The sequence below is a fragment of the Engraulis encrasicolus genome, chromosome 23 (assembly GCF_034702125.1).
Source record: "Engraulis encrasicolus isolate BLACKSEA-1 chromosome 23, IST_EnEncr_1.0, whole genome shotgun sequence".
Taxonomy (NCBI): Eukaryota; Metazoa; Chordata; class Actinopteri; order Clupeiformes; family Engraulidae; genus Engraulis; species Engraulis encrasicolus.
Genome location: NC_085879.1, coordinates 417501 through 438016, shown reverse-complemented (window position 1 = coordinate 438016; position 20516 = coordinate 417501). Strand labels below are relative to the sequence as shown.

At 40.9% G+C, this 20516-nt stretch overlaps 3 protein-coding genes across 3 annotated transcripts in view; 1 reads left to right on the top strand and 2 right to left on the bottom strand.

The window, feature by feature from the left end:
- On the bottom strand, positions 1–7872 carry cfap96 (cilia and flagella associated protein 96). Its single transcript, XM_063189454.1, has 8 exons — positions 7563–7872; positions 7185–7289; positions 6881–7100; positions 6000–6137; positions 5815–5890; positions 5526–5708; positions 4952–5124; positions 1–590 (listed from the first exon to the last, which is right to left on the bottom strand). Exons 2-8 carry the CDS (start codon positions 7279–7281, stop codon positions 539–541), a joined length of 939 nt encoding a protein of 312 aa, XP_063045524.1. The 5' UTR covers positions 7282–7289; positions 7563–7872; the 3' UTR covers positions 1–538.
- A 1184-nt stretch (positions 7873–9056) lies between these two features.
- lrp2bp (LRP2 binding protein) lies at positions 9057–19286 on the top strand. The gene is made up of 8 exons (XM_063190113.1): positions 9057–9300; positions 9469–9593; positions 13863–13976; positions 14504–14634; positions 15636–15741; positions 16261–16484; positions 16945–17110; positions 19024–19286. Exons 1-8 carry the CDS (start codon positions 9174–9176, stop codon positions 19087–19089), a joined length of 1059 nt encoding a protein of 352 aa, XP_063046183.1. The 5' UTR covers positions 9057–9173; the 3' UTR covers positions 19090–19286.
- A 392-nt stretch (positions 19287–19678) lies between these two features.
- Positions 19679–20516, bottom strand: part of snx25 (sorting nexin 25) — an 84826-nt gene continuing 83988 nt past the window's right edge. Inside the window, exon 19 of the mRNA XM_063190112.1 lies at positions 19679–20384. Within this exon, the coding sequence (XP_063046182.1) occupies positions 20319–20384 (66 nt within the window). The 3' untranslated portion in view covers positions 19679–20318. The remainder of the gene's footprint in view (positions 20385–20516) is intronic.

The following is a 20516-nucleotide window of genomic DNA, read 5'->3' as shown; positions in this document are numbered from 1 at the left end:
ATGTAAGATGCAGCCAACATTCGTCCTAAAGTTTCAGCAAGACAGCACCCTACAGTCCAATATGTTGCAAAAACCATGCACCAATATTGTATTGTAACAGCAGAAAGCAAATAGTAAAACACTAATCATTTTCATGTTGCACGTTATTTTGCAGCCACTTTTATAGTTTTGTCACAATGTCAGACATTGTGAAGTAACAAAGTCTGCCATAACAATATGTACTACATACAGAAAGTAATATTACATGTTACAGATGCACTATTGAAGTGTTCCCTAATGCACTTTTACTGTTATTTAGTGTATGAAACGTCATGTTGTACCATTCGTTAAGTGCCTGAAAATTAGTTATGTAAAGTCACAACATTGGAATAATTTTTTAAAAATCATTTAAAAAGAAAATGCATTATCAATTTGTATAACATTCTTTGACAAGCTTGTTGCACTGTAACTGCTGGAATGCCAACCATAGCTTCTTCCAAAGTATTTGTGTTACGAAAACAAAACGCACCCATTTTCCCAGCATGGAAAACTTTTATCATCAGTAGACCATTAAAGGTGGCATTGTGTTGAAGTTTGTTGCATTCATCTTCCTGCAACAAGACAGACAACAGAGCTCAGTTCAATTCATTAAATGAAATACACTCTGTCACATTTGATTGTTGCAAGTCAATGTCTCTTAGGGCTTTGTTACATTACATAGCATTACATTACAATACATTACAGTTAGCTGAAACCATCATCCAAAAAGGCGTCCCGTTATTAAAGGAGAAATCTGGTGTGAAATGGCTTAGTGTTAATACATGATGCTGCTGAGCGCTAGCTTTTTCCACATACCTCACCCCCATACGCCCCCCTTTTTTCAGAATTCCAGTGGTAGATAGCCAATGCTAAAATTGGTCTTTTGCTGTGAGTCTATCGACACCGAAGTAGCCATCTTTATAAATCTCTATTTTCCATCCATTTACGAGGCTCAGTTACTCAGTACTTCTTCCGTAGAGTAGCAGGGTTGTTGACATGTAAACCGAGGCATAGAGAACTTTAATAGCGCACAGTTTATTTAGAAACAGGGTCAATTTCACAGGCTGCGCCATATCCAGTTTATACAGTATACAGCCTCTCCACTCACTTGATCCGTGCCTGCAGTTCACCTAGGGGCGCTGTCGAGTGAGCGCAGCACATTCATTCCGAATAGACCCATTTACTGTTTGTAAACAGATATGACGTAATTTGGCTGCGTGCGCATCGTTGGAGCATAATCGACCATGCACCACTCATTTGTAAGGAAACAAGCCAGGTATTTTTCCGAAATAAGAAAATGGATGGTCACGATAACTTCAGATATGCAGTGGGTACCACAGACACGGGCATTACTGATTATGTCCTCAGTCCAGTCAGTAGTTTTATGTCTTGTAACAGCAAACATCTCCTATGCTTCTGGAAAAGCCTCTTCCCTCTCGAAGTAGCATAACAAGTGTACTTTTCGGAATCTCTATTTTTTTTATCAACGTACACGCTTCAGGATGGCAGGTCTTCTCTCTTTAGGGTCTGCACTGTCTGCTTTTTTGTGTGTGTTCACAGCAAGTTTTACATACAGCCTCCCCACTCCCTATTTTACCCATGCCTGCAGTTCACCTAGGGGCCGCTGTCGAGAGAGCGCAGCCCATAAATTCTGAATTGAGTCTGCTCTCATCCATTGGCGCCCCTAGAGTGCAGTACCACCCGGAAGAGTGGACTCCTCTCGAAATACTCTTACATAAAATCTCTCTGGTGTGTTTAAGTGAACAATGCGCACACATTCAGTTTGACGTTAATTCTGAACGGGTCAATGGAGTCTGCACTCGTTGCCGCCCCTAGAGTGCAGTACCATACGGAAAAGTGGTGAGTGGAGAGGCTGTAAACTGGCTGTGGCACAGCCTGTAAAAAGGACCCGGTTTCGGAATAAACTGTGTGCTATCAAAATTCTCTATGCCTCGGTTTACATGTTAACAACCTCACGACTCTACAGAATGAAGTATTGAGTAACTTTGAGCATCGTAAAAGGATGGAAAAGAGAGATATATAACGATGGCTACTTCGGTGCCAACAGACTCAGTAAAAGACCAATTTTAGCATCGGCTAACTAGCGCTGGAATTCTGAATGCAGGGGACGTATGGAGGTGAAGTATGTGGAAAAGCGCTAGGCATCATGTTTTAAGAAAAATTAAGCCATTCACATTGGATTTCTCCTTTAAAGGGCATTGGTCCCAGTCCCTGGAGCATTGTGGGAGGGAGCGGTATTAATTTTGAGTGGGAGTGGGTGGGATTAGGAGAAATTCTTACAGGAGTGGACGGGATGGAATTGGAGTGAAAATCCACTCCCGTGTCATGCTCTAGAATACACCTTCTTCCTATTGGACAGGGTGGGATTCAAACCAGCAACCCTCTGATCCAAAAAAGGAACTTCCTAACCATTAGGGGTAGCACTTAAAGTGGTGGTTTGCTCTTTTAGACATTAAGCCCCGTCTGTGTGACTTCTGGGGTGAAGTAGAGATGTTCTCATCACAATTTTAACATTTGGTGCTGAACGGAGCATTTGGGTATCCAAGACTGCAGCCCCCCCACCTTTACATTAGGTATGTATACATGGGCACTTCTGATCCGATTAGAATAGGGATATTTTTCTACTCCGATCAGGAATTCCCTTGTATACGGCCCGATCGGACTAGATTTCTTTGATCGGATCAGAATTCTAATCGGACTAGAAGAGGTGGTGTAGTCCGATCAGATGGTCCATGTATACACTCTATTCCACTTGGTTGTTTGTGACGCAATCGTGTCACATATTTTAACAAATGAAGCTCTGGTTATCCTAACATTTTAACGCCATATTGGTCGCTGAATTTCTGCAGAACAACTCTCTCCCACCAACCCTGGCTTCGTACTCTCATCCACAGACTTCTTTCTTGTTTGTGGGGTGTTTTAAGTGCACTGGTGACAACAGCGCGTCGGAGTGCCGCTGTTACGCACTTGCCCATAAGCGCAAGATTAAGTACAGCAGTGTCGCTTCCCGCTGCACTTTCAGAAGGACTACAACTTCTAAATAAAGCAAGCGATACTTTCATGTTTATCGCAGTTTCAACCATATAGCCCGGCCTGTTGCTAACCACTGTCCCTGGTAACGGCGCGTGGCAGGTATTCGAACGTTCGAGTTCAATGTAATGTATACACTTCATTCCGATCAGACTAATCGGATCAGATCTATTCCGATCGGCGAAAAGACCGCCATATATACACAGCTATTGACTAGGTAGCGATAGTGTGTTGTTTGTGTAGACATCAAGGAGCGAGGTAGAACGGCTGTCTTTGAGCAGAACTGTACTGGCTACAAAAACTACAGCTTGCATAGAGCTTGAAAGTCCCTTAGTTCCGCATTTCACGGGACCTAAGCTGACCATCTAACAACATGATAGCGAGTAAATATCTTCTGATCTCAGTCATTATATGCGCTGGCTACAAATATGCTGTTTAAGAGGCTAGATAAAGATTATTCATGCAGAAGTATCAATGTTTTGTTCCAAGGCCGTCTGCATGAAAAATGTGAAAAAACACAGCTTTCTAAAAAGTTTGGGAGTTTGTACGAAAAATTAAACAAAAATATCAGAAACAACATATATGGAGCTCGTGGCACAACTCGAAGTGGATCGAAATATCATTTTAATACCGCCATTGGATTACATGCTACGATTTTCAGCTAAAAACGCTGTTGACGTCCCATGAAATCGGGGGAAGTGACCTCACTTTCAAGCTCTATACAAATAGTATAGATAGAATACAATAGATAGTAACGTAAGCAAACACAGCCCCATTTCCGGTCACGCGGAGTAATATTAGTCAAACCAATACAATCAGTGAAGACGGACAATAATGGTAATGGTAACACTTTAGAATAATGGATGCAAAAAAGCATTATAAAGACGTAATAAATAATTAACTATTGATGAACAAAACATTAACAAACGTTTGTAAATGATTAGGAAATGTAAACAAATGCTTGTAAATGACTAGGAAATGTTATGTTAATATTTCATATTTATCAAACATTTACAAGTTGCTTGTAAATGAATAAAATGGTCTGTTATAAGGTGTGTAAAATCTTGAATATATCATTTGTAGATATTTTATAAAGCATTAATAAAGCTTAGTTAATAATAAAAACATTTGTTAATGTTTTATTCATCATTAGTTAATTATTTACTGAGTCTTTACTAAGGAACATTATTATAAAGTGTTACCATGGTAATATATCTTCTCTGGAAGCGTATTTCGCGGTGATTTTCGAGCCAACGTATCGCTGCCCACCTCTGACCACTCGGTGAGTTTCATGTCTCTGCAAACGAAAGTTTAATGCCATTTTATGATCGGTTGCTTGAGTGCTTCATTGGAGTCAATGTAAAGGTGGGGGCTGCAGTCTTGAATACCCAAATGCTCCGTTCAGCACCAAATGTCAACATTGTGATGAGAACATCTCTACTTCACCCCAGAAGTGACACAAACAGGGCTTAATGTATAAAATAGCGAACCACCACTTTAATAATAAGGGATGCATACAAAGCATTATAAAGACTTTAATAAAGTATTAACTAATGATGAACAAAACATTAACAAATGTTTTTATTATTAGCTAAGTTGTATTAATGCTTTATAAAATATCTACAAATAATACGTTTAACAGTTTACGAACCTTTTAACAGAGTATTTTTATTCATTCACAAACAATTTGTAAATGTTTGATGAATATAAAATATTAACATAACATTTCCCAGTCATTTACACAAGATTTGTTAATGTTTTGGTCATCATTAGATAATTGTTTACAAAGTATTTACAATGCTTTGTATACATCCCTTATTGTAAGGTGTTATCCAATTAGGCCAAAATGCTTCTGTCAACCTGTATTTAAATAGTCTCTTACCTGTTGACATTGACTGTGATGATGCTTTTTATTGGCGTGCTCTTGGGACCTGGGGTTGGCCTGAAAATCTTGCCATCCTTGTTTGTGACGATGGGCTTTGGCTTGCGGAGGACATAAGGGTCTGCTGAGTGGCTGGGGTAGTTGTCAAATGTTCCAGCCTTCATACCTCCCATCTACAGTAAGAGAAGGCACAGTACAGAGAGAGAGAAGCTGAAAGAAAAGCTGAAGTGGTGAGACTAAAAAAGTAACATAAATGTCCACAAGAATAATAATGTTACCAATGTGTACAACTGCTTTATATTCCAAGCTCGGTTCGTTTCTGAATGTTTTTTCGTATAATTGTTTTCTTTGCCAGTTGGAATAAGTTAATATAGCAAGGAATTGCTGATTAGGGACCGACCAATCATCTATAGTATGTGCAATTAAAGCCAGTATTAGTCAGATATGAATTCCACAAAGAGAGTGCTTCTCTGCTCCCACACATGGCTGCTGCACTGGATGGTTGTCTAGGCTAATGTTAACTCTGGGTGTGGGTCTAGCTGAATTTAAAATTGACCTAAAGTGCTCTCCTCACCGATTTGCTTGGGGAGGTTGGTTTGAAGGGGACTGCAAAGCGATGTTTTCTATCCTCCGTCTTCTTAGACTGTGGCACAGGCTTCTCCACTTTGTAAGGATTGCCGTCGAAGAAGACTTTGGGATGGAGGTTCAGACGGAAGGGTCCACCCTTCAGCTTAGTCTTGTGGTCCGTTATTTCCCTCTGTAAAGGGAAAGCAATCCTCATTTAACACTCATATCATAAAGATACATTAAAACCCATTCAAGTCTCATGTTGCTGAAAATATGACATATTTTTCCTCTCTGACCTTAAGCAAGTCCCTTGCCCTCTCATATGGATCTGGCGCGTACAGTTCAAGTTTGGACAGAGTGACATTTGGAAATCTAATCAAGACAAAGGGATATTACGACTGGTGCCTAAAAATGGAATCATGAAATTCAAACATCAGACATGGAATTCACATTTGTGCTTGAGAATCTTTCCAAAACATACCCATAGCCGCTTCCTTTCTTGGCGGGGCTTGTGTACAGGTTCTTCCCAGGGGATTTGTAAGGTTTTCTGGGGTGATACTGGGCACTCATGGCTTCCACAGGCCCAGCGATGGTGCCATAGTAACTGCCAACACCTGAGCTGTAACACAATGTCACCTCAGTAAGGTCACACAATAACAAACAATGCCATATTAGCTCTTGGCACTACTAGAAGCTTATGAGAGCTAGCCACTGTTGGAGAACAATTTGCATTTTTAACACTGACCATTAATAAATAAATAAACAGACATTTACCGCCAACATTTACCACCAACTTTTCTGTTCTACATCTCTTACAATTTGTTAATTTTAAGAACTGCTCTGTAACTGTATATCTATGGAATGCAGCTATACAACATCAAGACAAAGACATAAAAACAAAATATATTTTCCATGACCTGCAGTATGTGGGATTGGCAATTTACTGAAACTTCCATAAAAAAATGAATGGCCCTAAAGTGAGCAAAACAGAGGTCTGACAACCATTCCTCCTTGGGGGAACAGACTAAAGTCTACATCCCCGGATGAGAAAGCGTGATGGAATGGAAAGTCTGAGTTGGCCAGTTTCACATGTGAAAGCTGTAGCAGACGCCCACAGCCAGACCAGATTCAGATAATGTAGCACTCTTCAATAAAACCAGGAAGCGTCTAATCTATAGGCGAAGGGTTTTAAAGACTGGCCCTGTGGTAGCCTAACCAATGGGCTCACCTCAACTATGTTTCTGGAGAGACAAATCTCCATCATTTAGACCTCTACAGAGGGAGATGTCTGGTAAATTAGGTGTTGTTGCACAAAAGAGGGAAGTAGATGTGAAACATTACACAATACTCAAATAGCCTTACGGTCTTTTCTCTCCGTTGCTTGGGAGAAAGGCCTTTCCAATATTCTTTTTGGATTGCTGATTCCTGCACTGCCTGGCTAACTTCACTGGGTCATTCAGGGCCTCTCTTTCAAAGATCCTCTTGAAATGAGCATCGAAATATCCAGCCTGCAGTCCAGACTTTTTCTTTGGTCCGGAAGTCTGCATCTGTTTGCTCTTGTGTGCCGAATCATTAAATACACCTGCCATGTGGAGAAGAGACTTTTGATCAATTAACTCATTGACATTAATTAGTTTGATTATAAGACTAATAGAACTATACTTACGATACGTGTACGGAATATATTTGTCCCCAACTGAAATATAGCCCATTTCTTGGAAGAGCCCCACTCTATCCATGTCGGATTTCCCTTCTGGTGCCATTGTGCTTGCTGTTGAAGAATTGTTTGATTTTAGGACAGTTACAACCATAAGGTTTTGGCGAGTAGATGAATAGTTTAATAGTAGGCTTTAGTTTATACGTATTGTTAAAGTGTACTTAACTATACGCACCAATACATCTAGGCTATTATTTCTAAATTACTCTAGTCACTGTTCTACAACTCGAAGTGTTCATTTACGCACGGTTGAATAACTATCTCTACTTCAAATACAACTTTAAATACATGATATAAGGTTACAGTGTATGTCATTCAGAGACTTACCTTGATATTTTATAGATGGAATGTGTCAGAGAAAGTCAAATATGATTTGATGTCATATGACACACACACATACCACGAAATGGTCATGTTATGTGTACATGTGGTTTCCTTGACATCCGCGGTGATCATTAGCTTGCTGTGCTGCGCGTTGATGTGGCTGGCCATGCATGAAAACGACAAGCCTTGAAATTATTTCATCGCGATAACCATTAGGCTACTTGCTTGGTATGGACTCTATTACTATGCGATGAGCTCACATATCAAGAAAGTAACCTACATGAGAAACTGAATTAGGTCGCCATTCCATTTTGTGCCGTCCTATGTGTGACTTCTAAAGGTTGTCCAGGCGGTGGGGCTGTTTTTCTAATGCTGATACATTGTTGAGCACAATTGATTTGACTCTTTCCATTTGTCTCTTTCCTTTTTTCCTTTCCTTCATGTGCCTACGTAAATTGTACAGTTTCTCCTGTGCGTTAAAGGAGGGGGAAACCATAGACATTTGGCGCGCGTCCGATTTTGCTTGGGGTGAATTGCGCATCCTGTACGATGACAAATCTGGTGGTTACTGTAGTAGATATTTACCAAGAACATAATTTATGACATCTTTTCAGCTATATCAGGATATGGTGAATACGCAGTGAGGTTTTTTTTGTTTGTTTGGTTTTTTTGCTGTGGAATTTCAATCAAGACAAACATTTGGATAGGCCCATTATGCAAACCAAAATCTATATATCGCTACACCAGACCAAGAAGAGTCTCAATCCCAAATATGTGCACCGTATTAGACCTACTCGACCATAAAAAGGACTAGGCTACGAATTCCCGCTCGCAAATCAACGTGCGCGATAGGCCTACGCATAATCGATTAGGCTATTTATTCGTCTCATTCCGTAGCATATGCACAATACAGTCAATCCGGAAAGTATTCACAGCTGTTCACTTTTTCACATTTTATTATCTTACAGCCTTATTCGAAATGCTACAAATTGATCTCTGTTGTCAAAATCCTTCACAAATTATTCCATTATGACCATGAGAAAAACAAGTTGTCTTGACAGTTTTGAAATTGTATAAAAATGAAAAACAAAGAAATCATATTTACAAAAGTATTCACAGCCTTTGCTTAATACTTTGTAGAACCACCTTTGGAAGCAACTACATTATTTTTTTTTCATTAAAAAAAAAGGAATTAAAAGGGAGGTCATCGGTGTGTGTTTCAACCTTTCAGTAGGCCTAGGCCTAGGCTACATTGAAATTGTACATTTTGAGTCTGCACCTGGCTAAAATAGATTGGTGTGAGTTTTGAATAAAATTGTGCAATTGTGCAAATTATGTACAGAACAAACAAAATGCAATTGAGTGATTTGAGGAGGAGAGTTGTAATTTGGACAATTCAAACAGCCACGTCATGCAAGGGCCCACTGACCATAACGCAAATTCCACTGGTTTCCTAGGAAAAGGTTACTATCAACACAGTCTTTTATGACGCACTGAGGAAGCAGCGCGCAAAATGTACCACTTGTAAAACAGCAGAGTTCGGCTCACTGAATTGTATCAGAGATGTTCGATAGGATTGTATTCTAGGCAGGATGACATAAGAACATAAGAGTGATGGAACCCGATTCTCAAGTTGCGTCGCAGGAGCAAATCAAGTCCGCTGAAAGGATTTTGGAAGTTCTCAAACAAGTTTACCCAAATGAGGATGTAACCGGAGACGGAGAAGCTAGTGAGAATGCAGGTAGTGTTCTCTTTTTTGATGAGCTGCAGCACACATATCTGTGAGCAATATCTTACATTAGAAAACACTTCATCCACACAAATCACAAATAATCATTTGAGCGCGCCCCATGGGCCATTGCGCGCAAGTCTCATAGTATGAAACCTTTTACTGTTAACATTCCCACAGTGTGCACAATAGACACGGTCAGTCCTATCGCATTGTTGGAGAGGGCGGAGAAGTTTTTGAGAGCTAAGGAGGAACATGGCGACATGCAAGCCCGTTTTCTACTGGGGCAAATACACTTTGAAAAGGTAGTGACATCGTGCTTAAAGGGTAACTTCAGCCAATTTCAACATGCAGTTGTAATGCTCACACTACCCTGAACTTGTCAGTAGGCTACGTGAGGGTTTTTTTCCCAGCCTTTTCCGAGATCCTGGTCATTGTAATGGGGGCAGGTGTTTGTTTACATTGAAATATATAACTTTCAGCTCTGGCAAAAAAAACGAGAGACCACTTCGAAATTTTCAGTTTTTCTGAGTTTGCTATGGATATATGTGTTTGAGTAAAACAAACATTGCTATTTCATTCTATAAACTACCATTCCTCCGAATTTCGAAAGAAAATATTGTCATTTAGATTATTTATTTGCAGAAAATCTCAAAATGGTCAAATTAAGATGCAATGTTTCCAAATCTCAAAAAAGGCAAAGAAAACAAGATGATATTAACTTTAAAACAACTTAATGGTAATGTATTGACTTAGGAAGAGTTCAGAAATCAATATTTGGTGGAATAAGCCCGATTTGAAGTCACAGCTTTCATACGTTTTGGTATGCGTCCATTAGTCCTTCACATTGTTCTTGGATGACTGTATTCCAGGCCTGGTGTAAGAATTCAAGTTGCTGAGCTTAGGTTGATGGCTTGTGACCATCCAGCCTCCTCTTCATCACATTCCAGGGGTTTTCAAGGGCGTCCGGGCCTGGAGTTTGGGCTGACCCTGTCAGGGTGTTGATCTGGTGGTCCTCCATCCATAGCTTGATTGGCAAGCTGAGAGGCTGGAGTATTGTCATATACTTTACAAAAACTTTCCTCGGCATGCAGGGGCATTGTCAGAATAGAAGGAATCATGTTTTGGCCCAAGGCAAATTTGTATGGTGAATCAGAGACGTGCCATTTGCAAAGATGAAAATGACCGATTTCAGCCTTCCTGAAACACCCTCAGATTATCACCAATCCTTGGCCAAATTTCACAGCAGGTGTAAGATACTGTGGTTCATAGACCTCTCCAGGTCTCTAGCTAACCATTAGATGACCAGGTGTTGGATTAGATGTGAAATTTGGCCAAGGATTGGTGATGATCTGAGGGTGTTTCAGCAAGGCTGAAATCGGTCATTTTCATGATGCGTCTCTGATTCACCATACAAAGTTACCTTGGGTCAAAATTCCTTCTATTCTGACAATGCCCCTGAAGGCTGAGGATAGTTTTTGTAAAGTAGGACAATACTCCATTCTCTCAGCTTGCCAATCAAGCTGTGGATGGAGGACCACCAGATCAATACCCTGACATGGTCAGCCCAAACTCCAGGCCCGAACCCCCTTGAAAACCTCTGGAATGTGATGAAGAGGAAGCTGGATGGCCACAAGCCATCAACATAAGCTCAGCAACTTGAATTCTTACACCAGGCCTGGAATACAGTCATCCAAGAACAATGTGAAGGACTAATGGACGCATACCAAAACGCATGAACGCTGTGACTACAAATCTGGCTTATTCCACCAAATATTGATTTCTGAACTCTTCCTAAGTCAATACATTACTATTATGTTGTTTAAGTTAATATCATTTTGTTTTCTTTGCCTTTTTTGAGATTGGGAAACTTTGCATCTTATGTGTTATTTGGACCATTTGAGGTTTTCTGCAAATAAATGATCTAAATGACAATATTTTCTTTCGAAATTCGGAGGAAATGTTGTTGATAGTTTATAGAATGAAATAACAATGAAGAATTCAGATGCAAAACCCCCTAACTCCATTTCTGAAGACCTGCACTTCTATATTTTTAGAGAACCCCGTTGTTGGTTTGGTTTACATTCATGTACTTGATAATACATATAAATAGTTATATTACATAAATAAAATTTTAAAATATGCAATTTTGATAGCTTTTTATTAAATAAAAATGACTTAAGATTATTTTCTGAAAAGGCACTTAGGGGGTTTTGCATCTGAACTCTTCGTTTGTTTTACTCAAACACACACCTATGCATAGCAAACTTAGAAAAACTGAACATTTCGGAGTGGTCTCTCAATTTTTGCCAGAGCTGTTTATATACACAGTGCAGGCCAAAAGTGTGGACTCACCTTCTCATTCATGCATTCTCTTTATTTTCATGGATTTTCATTGTGTATTTTCATGCAGGGCATGAACACTGTGCTTGAACACATGGAGAATTACGTGCTTACCAAAAAATTAATTCTAGCTGCCCAACAGCAATGTCAGCTGTCTATCCACCTGACGTCAACACAGCACAACTGATGGCCCCACACATTTCAATAAGCTTATTTTTGTTTATTTTCAAATAAAAATGCCCAGTCTATCATGTCAATCCTAATTGAACATTAAAGTCCTCTAATAACTCACTAGAATTGTAGAACTAGAAATTCGAGACCTAAAACCTAGTTTTCAACACTTGCCAATACAAGCATTTTACAGACAGTTTCTTGATCTGATATTGAGTCATAGCCAGTTACTTGGAGAGGTCAAGTGTTAGAGGGAATCTGTGGCAGGGTTTTTCACTTTTACTTTTTGTATCACTGTTTCAAATTGAAAGAAAAATGTCTGCACACTTAAATCCCCTTTGTGTTCTTTTTAATAGGCCAAGCTTTCGGTCTACTGACCTTCCTCAGGGCTCCTGGTGTATCACTGTTTCACCTAGATAACCAGCTATGCTGACCAAGTGACCCATTATCAGATCAAGAAAATGTCTCTTGTATTGCTTGTATCAATTAAAATTGACTTGACTGACTGGGTATTTTTACTTGAAAATAGTCAGAAAAATAAGCTTGTTGAAACATGTGGAGCCCTCTGTTTTGCTGTGTTGACGTCACTGTTTGGCATTTTTGATATTTATTTAAATATTTTTTTTTATTGTTTATATATTTTCTTTTTTTTACACACATAATTATATCCCCGAAACGCGGAGCGTCGGGGATGTAATGGTTTTTCATTTGGCCCATAACTTCTGACTGGGTGGATGGATTTGTCCCAGATTTGGTGTGTGAATGCTCTAGGGTAGGTTCATGAACTGCTTCGAGTTGGGAGGTCAACACTTTCAAGATGGCTGAATTCAAGATGGCCGAATTTTTGTTTGGTCCATAACTTCTGACCGGGTGGATGGATTTGTCCCAGATTTGGTGTGTGAATGATCTAGGGTAGGTTCATGAACTGATTCGAGTTTGGAAGACACTTTCAAAATGGCGGAATTTTCATTTGGCCCATAACTTCTGACTGGGAGGATTGATTTGCCCCGTAACACCTTATTTTAATGGTTCACCATTTCAGTGAATCTACAATATTAAGTACAGTGTAATAACCAATGTAACAATATTTAGTACCATGTAATACTAGTGTAATACCAGTGTAACAATATGCAATATCAGGTACAGTGTAATAACGAGTGTAACAGTATGCAATACCATGTAATATAGCGTAATACCAGTGTATCAATATGGAATACCATGTAATACCACTTACGCACAAACACATGATGTAAGTTAAAAAAAAATGGCGGTGTTACACTGGTATTACATTGTATTAATAAATATTGTTACACTGGTTATTACACTGTACCTAATGTGGTATATCCACTGAACCATTAAAACAGTATTACCATTTGCCCCATTTTTTGCTTCATTTTCACAATAGTCGTTTGGTTTTAAGCCTATGCACGTCATGTCACGTCTGTATGTATCATATACGTTTACGAAATGGTGGACGGGAGTGGTAGGAATGATGGGGGACTGGAAGCGTTGCGTTTCGGGGATATACCTTAAGCAGTCGAAGGCGACTGCACAGGCAGTCTAGTTATACATGTGTTCATTCACAGTTTTGATGCCCTCCCTGAAAATGTACTAAGTTCTGTAAATAGCCACAAAAATAAAGAGAATTAATTAGATGAGAAGGTGAGTCCGCACTTTTGGCCTGTACTATATATTTATTCCCAAAAACATCCAAAAGGTTATTCAACATCAGCAGACAACTAAACAGCAATACCTTTTGGGAAAATATTTGGAGTAGGCCTATGTTAATTAAAAAAAAAAGTAAACAAACCCTGCCCCCATTAGAATAGCTCATATCTCGGAAAGGGCTGAGCCAAAAATGCAGCATCACCAGGTAATGATAAGTCAAGGGTAGGGTGAGCAATGCAACAGCATATTGAAATTGGCAAGAGTGCTCCTTTAACTGTAATAGATGTGCTTTTACATGAAATGTAATGTACACTACTTAATTAACACCATGCTGGAGAACTTTGTGTTGTGTGATGTTGAACTGACAGACATTCTGTACTTTGTTTCCGTAGCATCAGTATGAGGAAGCCTTTAGGGCCTTCGACTCCATCAAGGATCAGGACGTGCAAGCCCTCTATCAACTGGCAGTCATGCATTTCGATGGCCTGGGGACACGCGCAGATCCAGTAAGTCGTTGGCCAGATTTGCTCAAAATGTTGTCAAAATCGGGCTGCTGAGGCGCACTTCACTCATGCAGCACCCATATCACATACAGATGATAAGATAGTTCGAATCCAACCTGGGTCATGTCCCAAGTGAGTGAGTTCAGTGAGTGCCAAGTCTGCTTGCTGAAAGTCTTACAATTAACTCGTACTTTTTTGCTGGGACACCACCGCTGTGAACAGTAAGCACATTCCCAATATGTTGGCATGATATGACATCACCTGTGTCAAGGGCTGGAACAATTGCACACAAGTCCCCAGGACAAAACACTGACGGGGCCCTTCACACGGCCTGCCAAGTTCAAGATAGGGCCCCCACCAATAACAGGAGGGCTTTGGGCCCCAGGCGGGGCAAATGCCAAACTCCTAACTTCTGAATCCAAAAACATTCACCAGTTCCTTAGTTAGGTGACAAATACGGGAGAAATAAAGAAACCTAAATCTAAGCCTAAGAAATGTATACGTACACATTTTGTCTTGTCTTGATATAGGGTTTGGCCGTGGAGTACATGAAGAGAGTTGCCCTGTCGGATGAACATGTGAAGTACGCTGCACTCTACAACATTGGCCAGGCTTACCTGCAGGGCCATGGAGTCAAGCCTTCTGATAGTCAGACTGAAAGGTGATCTCAGACAAAAAGGGGTCCATATAGCTTCAGGAGGTACATAGTCTATTGGGTGCAAGTCAAACTCCTAGTTCCTCCTAGTTCCTTCAGTCTTTTGCTGTCACTTGGTGATTGAAGTTTTACTCAATATCTCACAAAAGCACAATTCAAATGTTATTATCTCATCGGCAGTTGGGATGGGGAAAATGGGGAAAAGCTTCACAAAACTTGGGCTGCTTAGGTTGGATTGTGTGGAAAGCGTGTGCTTTCTGAAACAAACATTCCCTACTGCTGCAGGGCAATTTGCTGTTAATGGGACGGTTAGCAAATCACTGTGAATGGTCAGATCAAGCTGCGGTTTAAAAGGGGGAAGTTATTTGTAGTCGTGCTAAAGACTCAAGAGAGATGCTCGCAGTATGATAGGGTGGCATTAGGTACTGATTATGAGACCTGCCTGCATTGCAATTATTCTACACTAAAGAGACTTTGTTTGTCTGGTCCTGAGGGAACCGTCACATGGGTGCCGGTTAAGAGGACACTAACATATGTGGACATACTCGCAGGAACCCAGAGTACCAGCGAATCGAAGAGATGTATGGAGAATCCGAATGACTGGAAGCAACGATGGAAGGCTCGTCTGAGGACGACCTAAAGAGAGAGAGAGAGAGATACATGTTAACCGTGCATATTCAGGAAGGCATTCTCATCAAAGTTAGAGATAGCAACCTGACCCCTCTGCCCAGTGCTAGATGCTCTTATCAATGTTGTGTGTTTGGTGACAGCCACAGGCAACACTGCGGGTAGAAATGAACAGATATATAGATAGACAGACAGGCAGCCTGGGAGCCAGGTAGACAGACAGGCAGGATGGCAGATACAAAGACAGTCTGATAGGCTGGCAGGCAGGCAGACCGACAGACAAGGTCATTGCAATACCTGGCTCGAATTCCTCTTGGGGGCCAGTAAAAAACAGATCTGAGGATGGCATTGCCAGTAAAGCCTGTTGTTTCTACATGTAGGTACTGGCTGCAAGCCGCTGCTGATGGGAACCCCAATGCCTGCATCAAAGCTCAGACTGCCCTTGGCATGTTCTACTCACGGCCTGAGTCACTGGACCTCAAGAAGGTAACTGCAGTGTGTGATTTATTCATTACAAGTACTTACCGAAGCACTAATTACCAGTTTCAGGGGGAAAAGACGATGTGACTGGCCTAACCATGAGAGAGACACACCTGTAATTATTTATCTGATTCAGTGCGCATGCATAAATTCAGGCAGGAACTGAGTATGTTGAGGTTATATGCCTTGCTCAAGGGCATTTTGTTGGACATGGATTAGGGTGCTTGGGCTATTCACTGAGTGAACTTCACCCACATCTGTGGTAGGGGAATCAAATCTGGAAGCCTCAAATTATAAGAGCGCCTCCTGACAAATTAGGCTGCAGCAGCTGGCTTTTCACACAGACATGCGATTATGCCCAAATGAGTGGCCTTTGGATGGGATTGGAGAGGAGTGCTGTGGGCCCTGCTGGCAACATGTTTTTGGCTGACCTGAGCTCAGTGGAATGCCATGTGGAGGAGCTTGGCAGAAGTCCATTCATCTGGCGCGAGTATGGCTTATGTTTTGGAGCCCTCTGTCTGGCAGGCATTCTTCTGGCACTCGGAGGCATGTGGGAACGGCAGCCTGGAGTCTCAGGGCGCACTGGGCATTATGTACCTGCACGGCAAGGGCATCAGCAAGAGCATGGAGTCGGCCATCTACTGCCTCAAGGGGGCAGCAGAGAGGGGCAACGTCTATGCACAGGGACATCTGGTGGCCTGCTACTACCAGAGCAAGGTCTACGCCAAGGCTGTGGCCCTCGCGCAGAAGTATGTCAACATTCATTTGTATTCTCTCCAGATCTTAAAGTAATAATTCAAATAATAATTCTTAAGGAAGTCAGTTGGAAAGGGGAGAGAGGTGTCCCAAAATTTGGTCCTCATTATCTGTCTTGTCAGAATTGATTGGGGGCATATTCTCCATTGATTTGCGTTGACTGAGGAGCACAGGTCTACCTACAGAAGACGGAGGCTGCACTTGCTATTTCCAGTGCTGTCGCAAATTGCCGTGCCACCTCTCACACAGAATAAGCACAAATTAAATCTTTGACTCCCTGACTCTCTCTCAACATGATGTGTGATCTGCATGTAGAAATGCCAATTAAGCTTCAGCTTCTGATGTCTGCCTTGTGTTGTTTGTAACCAATTCTTATTATGTGAATGACACAGTAGGTTCACATACAGCACACAAAGTGATGAGACAAAATGTGACTTCCTGCTTATGGCACAGAATCATTGAGTACAAGGATATCCAGGCCATCGCCAAGACAACGGGATGCCTGCCAGAGTTCGTTGCTAAGGGCATTGCCATAGCGCTCTTCCACTATGGCCGCTGCCTACAGTTGGGCATTGGCATCTCACAGGATAAGGCCCAGGCAGAGCTCTATTACGCCAAGGTAAACATAAACACCCAGGTACACTCCAGTTTACAAGAATCAATGAAATGCAGTGTAAGTGCAATATGAGAGATGGCAATCTGGAGTCATTAGGTACAATGCAGTGTCACACATTCCAAATGACCTGTTTACCTGTCCAAATCAACAAGATGATTGGGTTCTAACTAAGAAGTACAGAGGAGTATTCCAAGAACATGGCTAAGTTAACCTGCATGAAGTGGTAAATCTGCAAACAGATATTCCACAGCCATCATTTAGTTACGGCAATAGGTCTCTAGGCTCGTATTAGATTATTTATCATCACCTGAAGGTTAACATAACCTGGATTACTTAGCCAGGTTCTTGGTATATTCTCCAGGTTGCCCATCACTGGTAATTATTGGTGGGCAAAATTGATTAATTAGTTTACAATCTAGTTACACATGTTCCAAATGACTGATTTTACTTGTCCAATTCAGCCAGGTGATTACATCCATTTTGATCATCACTGCTGATAATATGCAATGTTATGTACTTTCGCTATACTAAGTTATGTTTAAGTGTAAGAAAATTACATATTGTTACTTTGATCAGTGGTTCCCGAACTTTTTCTTAAGGGACCCATGTTTTTACTATTGTAAGCTTTGGTGACCCAACCACGCGAGCGCCCGCACGAGACGGAGTCACAAGATGCCCTCTGTTTCCTGCGAAAAATAATTTTAGTTATTTTATTCCTCAATTCGTCTTTGGTCAAATATAGAATAGCCTAAATGTTTAATGTAGCACTTACAATTTGCTGTTTCTATGCATTTATTAGTTAAATGCTTTGTCATTTATTCAACATCGGCTATATATATTTCAAATGAAACCCCTTAAAATCATGAGGGCTCCGCGACCCATAAGTTGGGTCCCGATCCATAGGTTGGGAACCACTGACTTAGATACTCTAATCATGTCATGCATCATTAATAAGCGATTAGGGCATCTGACTTGTAGCCCAAAGGTTGCCGGTTCGACTCCTGACTGACCAGGTTGTTAGGGGGAGCTATTAACCAGTGCTCTCCCCCATCCTCCTCGTTGACTGAGGTACCCTGAGCATGATACCGCCCCGCCGCACTGCTCCCTTGGCGTGCCATTGGGGGCTGCCCCCTTGTACGGGTGAGGCATAAATGCAACTTCGTTGTGTGCAGTGTGCACTTGTGTGCCATGTTGCAATGACAATGGGAGTTGGAGTTTCCCAGGTGGGCTTTCACTTCAATTAAAGGAGTATGCCACTATGTTGGGGCTTAATACACTTAAAATTGTTGGCCAGGGTTTATAAAGGTGGTAAAGTCTCTTATTTTTCATGTAAGCTGTTGTCTTGCTTTAAGACAAGTTAAAAGAGGGAATATGTCGCTAAGCTAGTGAAAGTCAAAGGATCCGTGTAGCATGCTACAATGCTACACAGATCCATTGACTTTCACTAGCTTAGCGACATATTCCCTCTTTTAACTTATCTTAAAGCAAGACAACACTAAACATGAAAAATAACTTAACCACCTTTATAAACCCCAGCCAACGATTTCAACTGTATTAAGCCCCAAAATAGTGGCATACCCCTTTAAGGACCTGGATCTCATGACGATCATGATGATGATCATGATGTACGCACAAAGCTGTAATACAATGAACATTTACTGGTTTTGCAGTTTTCCAGCCTGTACATAAAACCCGGTGTAGGCCCTGATTAACGGTTTGTAATCCACATAATACAGCGCTCACTCAAATGGTGCATAGCTGCTGCTCCACTACGTCAGGGTGCTTCAGAAATGCACACCTAAACCATTTCGAACCATTTGTTTTTCTGCGTCAATGGAGAGCAATCTACTGTATTTGGCAGCACTTGTTTTCATGGGCTCCATTCCTGCTGTCCTGTCCCATTCTGTTCCACACAGGCAGTCAAGATGGATGCTGAGGTGAGCAAAGAGATACAGATGGCCATCACCCTGGGGAAAATATGACTGCAGCTCCAACATCGCCTACTCAACCCATCACCATTCCACCATCCATCACCATCCTGCAACATCTACTCTTCCATCTATTGGTGCACTATACCATCAATCACCATTTAGCCACCTCATACAATCCAATGCTGTTCATGGCATACCTGATATATTGAATCCTGTGTACAACAACAGTAAAGGGTTTTTTGTGTTGAGATCTGTGTGTTCTAATAGTGTCTGGTACAACAAAGTGGGCCAAATGTAAACTTTATGGAATGCAACTATTACTTTAACAGACTTCAGTACACCATTGAGAAAAGAAACTCTGGACTGAAGCGTTGAGTCTTTACAGAAAACCAACCAACTCCTGCAGAGGTTTGGGTAATTCAACAACGGATAAACTGTACCCAAGCAACCAAGGGGGCAACCAGGCTTTTTTGTGTAAACATAAAATAAGAGACATCATCAAGAAAAGAAACACTGACCTGAAACTACCCTCTTTACAGAAAACCAACTAACTCCTGCAGAGGGTTATTTAAATCCTGCATTGGGTTATTTAACAAGGGAGCAATCGCATGGCTTTTGATGTAAACATAAGTAAGAGACATTGGTAGTTTTGCAGTTTATTGCTTACAAATGCTCTAAACTAGTTTTGGTAAAAATAAAAATCTATCATAATATAATATCACAAATTAAAATTGTCACAAGAACTTGACATGACATATTGCACAATAAAAAGCTTTTCAGAATGAAATGTACTGTACTGTAGGTAGGGACTTGGTTTCTGAGGTCCATGGTTATTGTCATGTTATTCATTTTATTTATACCTTTACAACTTTTTATGTGTGTTAACCTTGACACAACACAATTCACAGCTATTCACATGATGTCAGACCTTCATTGTGGTACAAAAAAGAAAACTTCCACATAAAAACAATAATTTTAAAACGATGCTTCCTGCCCTCCCTCAACAGAATTAATGAGAGATCTGGTCAAAGGAAACCGTATAGAACAAGGCTCACTCCCATTAATATGAGCAGTAATGGTAGAGACAGCCTTTGACAGACAGACAGAGAGTGAGAGAAAGAGAGAAAGAGATGAATAAGACTTAAAAGCTGTCCCCTAGTCAGACTGGGAGAACTGCAAGTAAACCAGGCTGTGTGCCCGTTTGTGTTTGTGTGAGTGAGTGTTTTGTCCATCATTTAGTTCGATTGTGTGTGTGTATGTGAGTTTGTTCTTGTGTTTTGTTAGAAATGGTCCTTTTCTCCGTTCAGTTCTGGACACAGTTCTTTGAGAAGCATCTCAAGTAGGATCTATAGGGGAGAGAGAGAGAGAGAGAAAGAAACTTTGTCAGACCATGATGAGTTGGCTGGATTGACAGCAGTGAAGAAAAATAACATTCCAAAAGCAGACAGCCCAAACACTGAGAGGATAGACTCTATAAC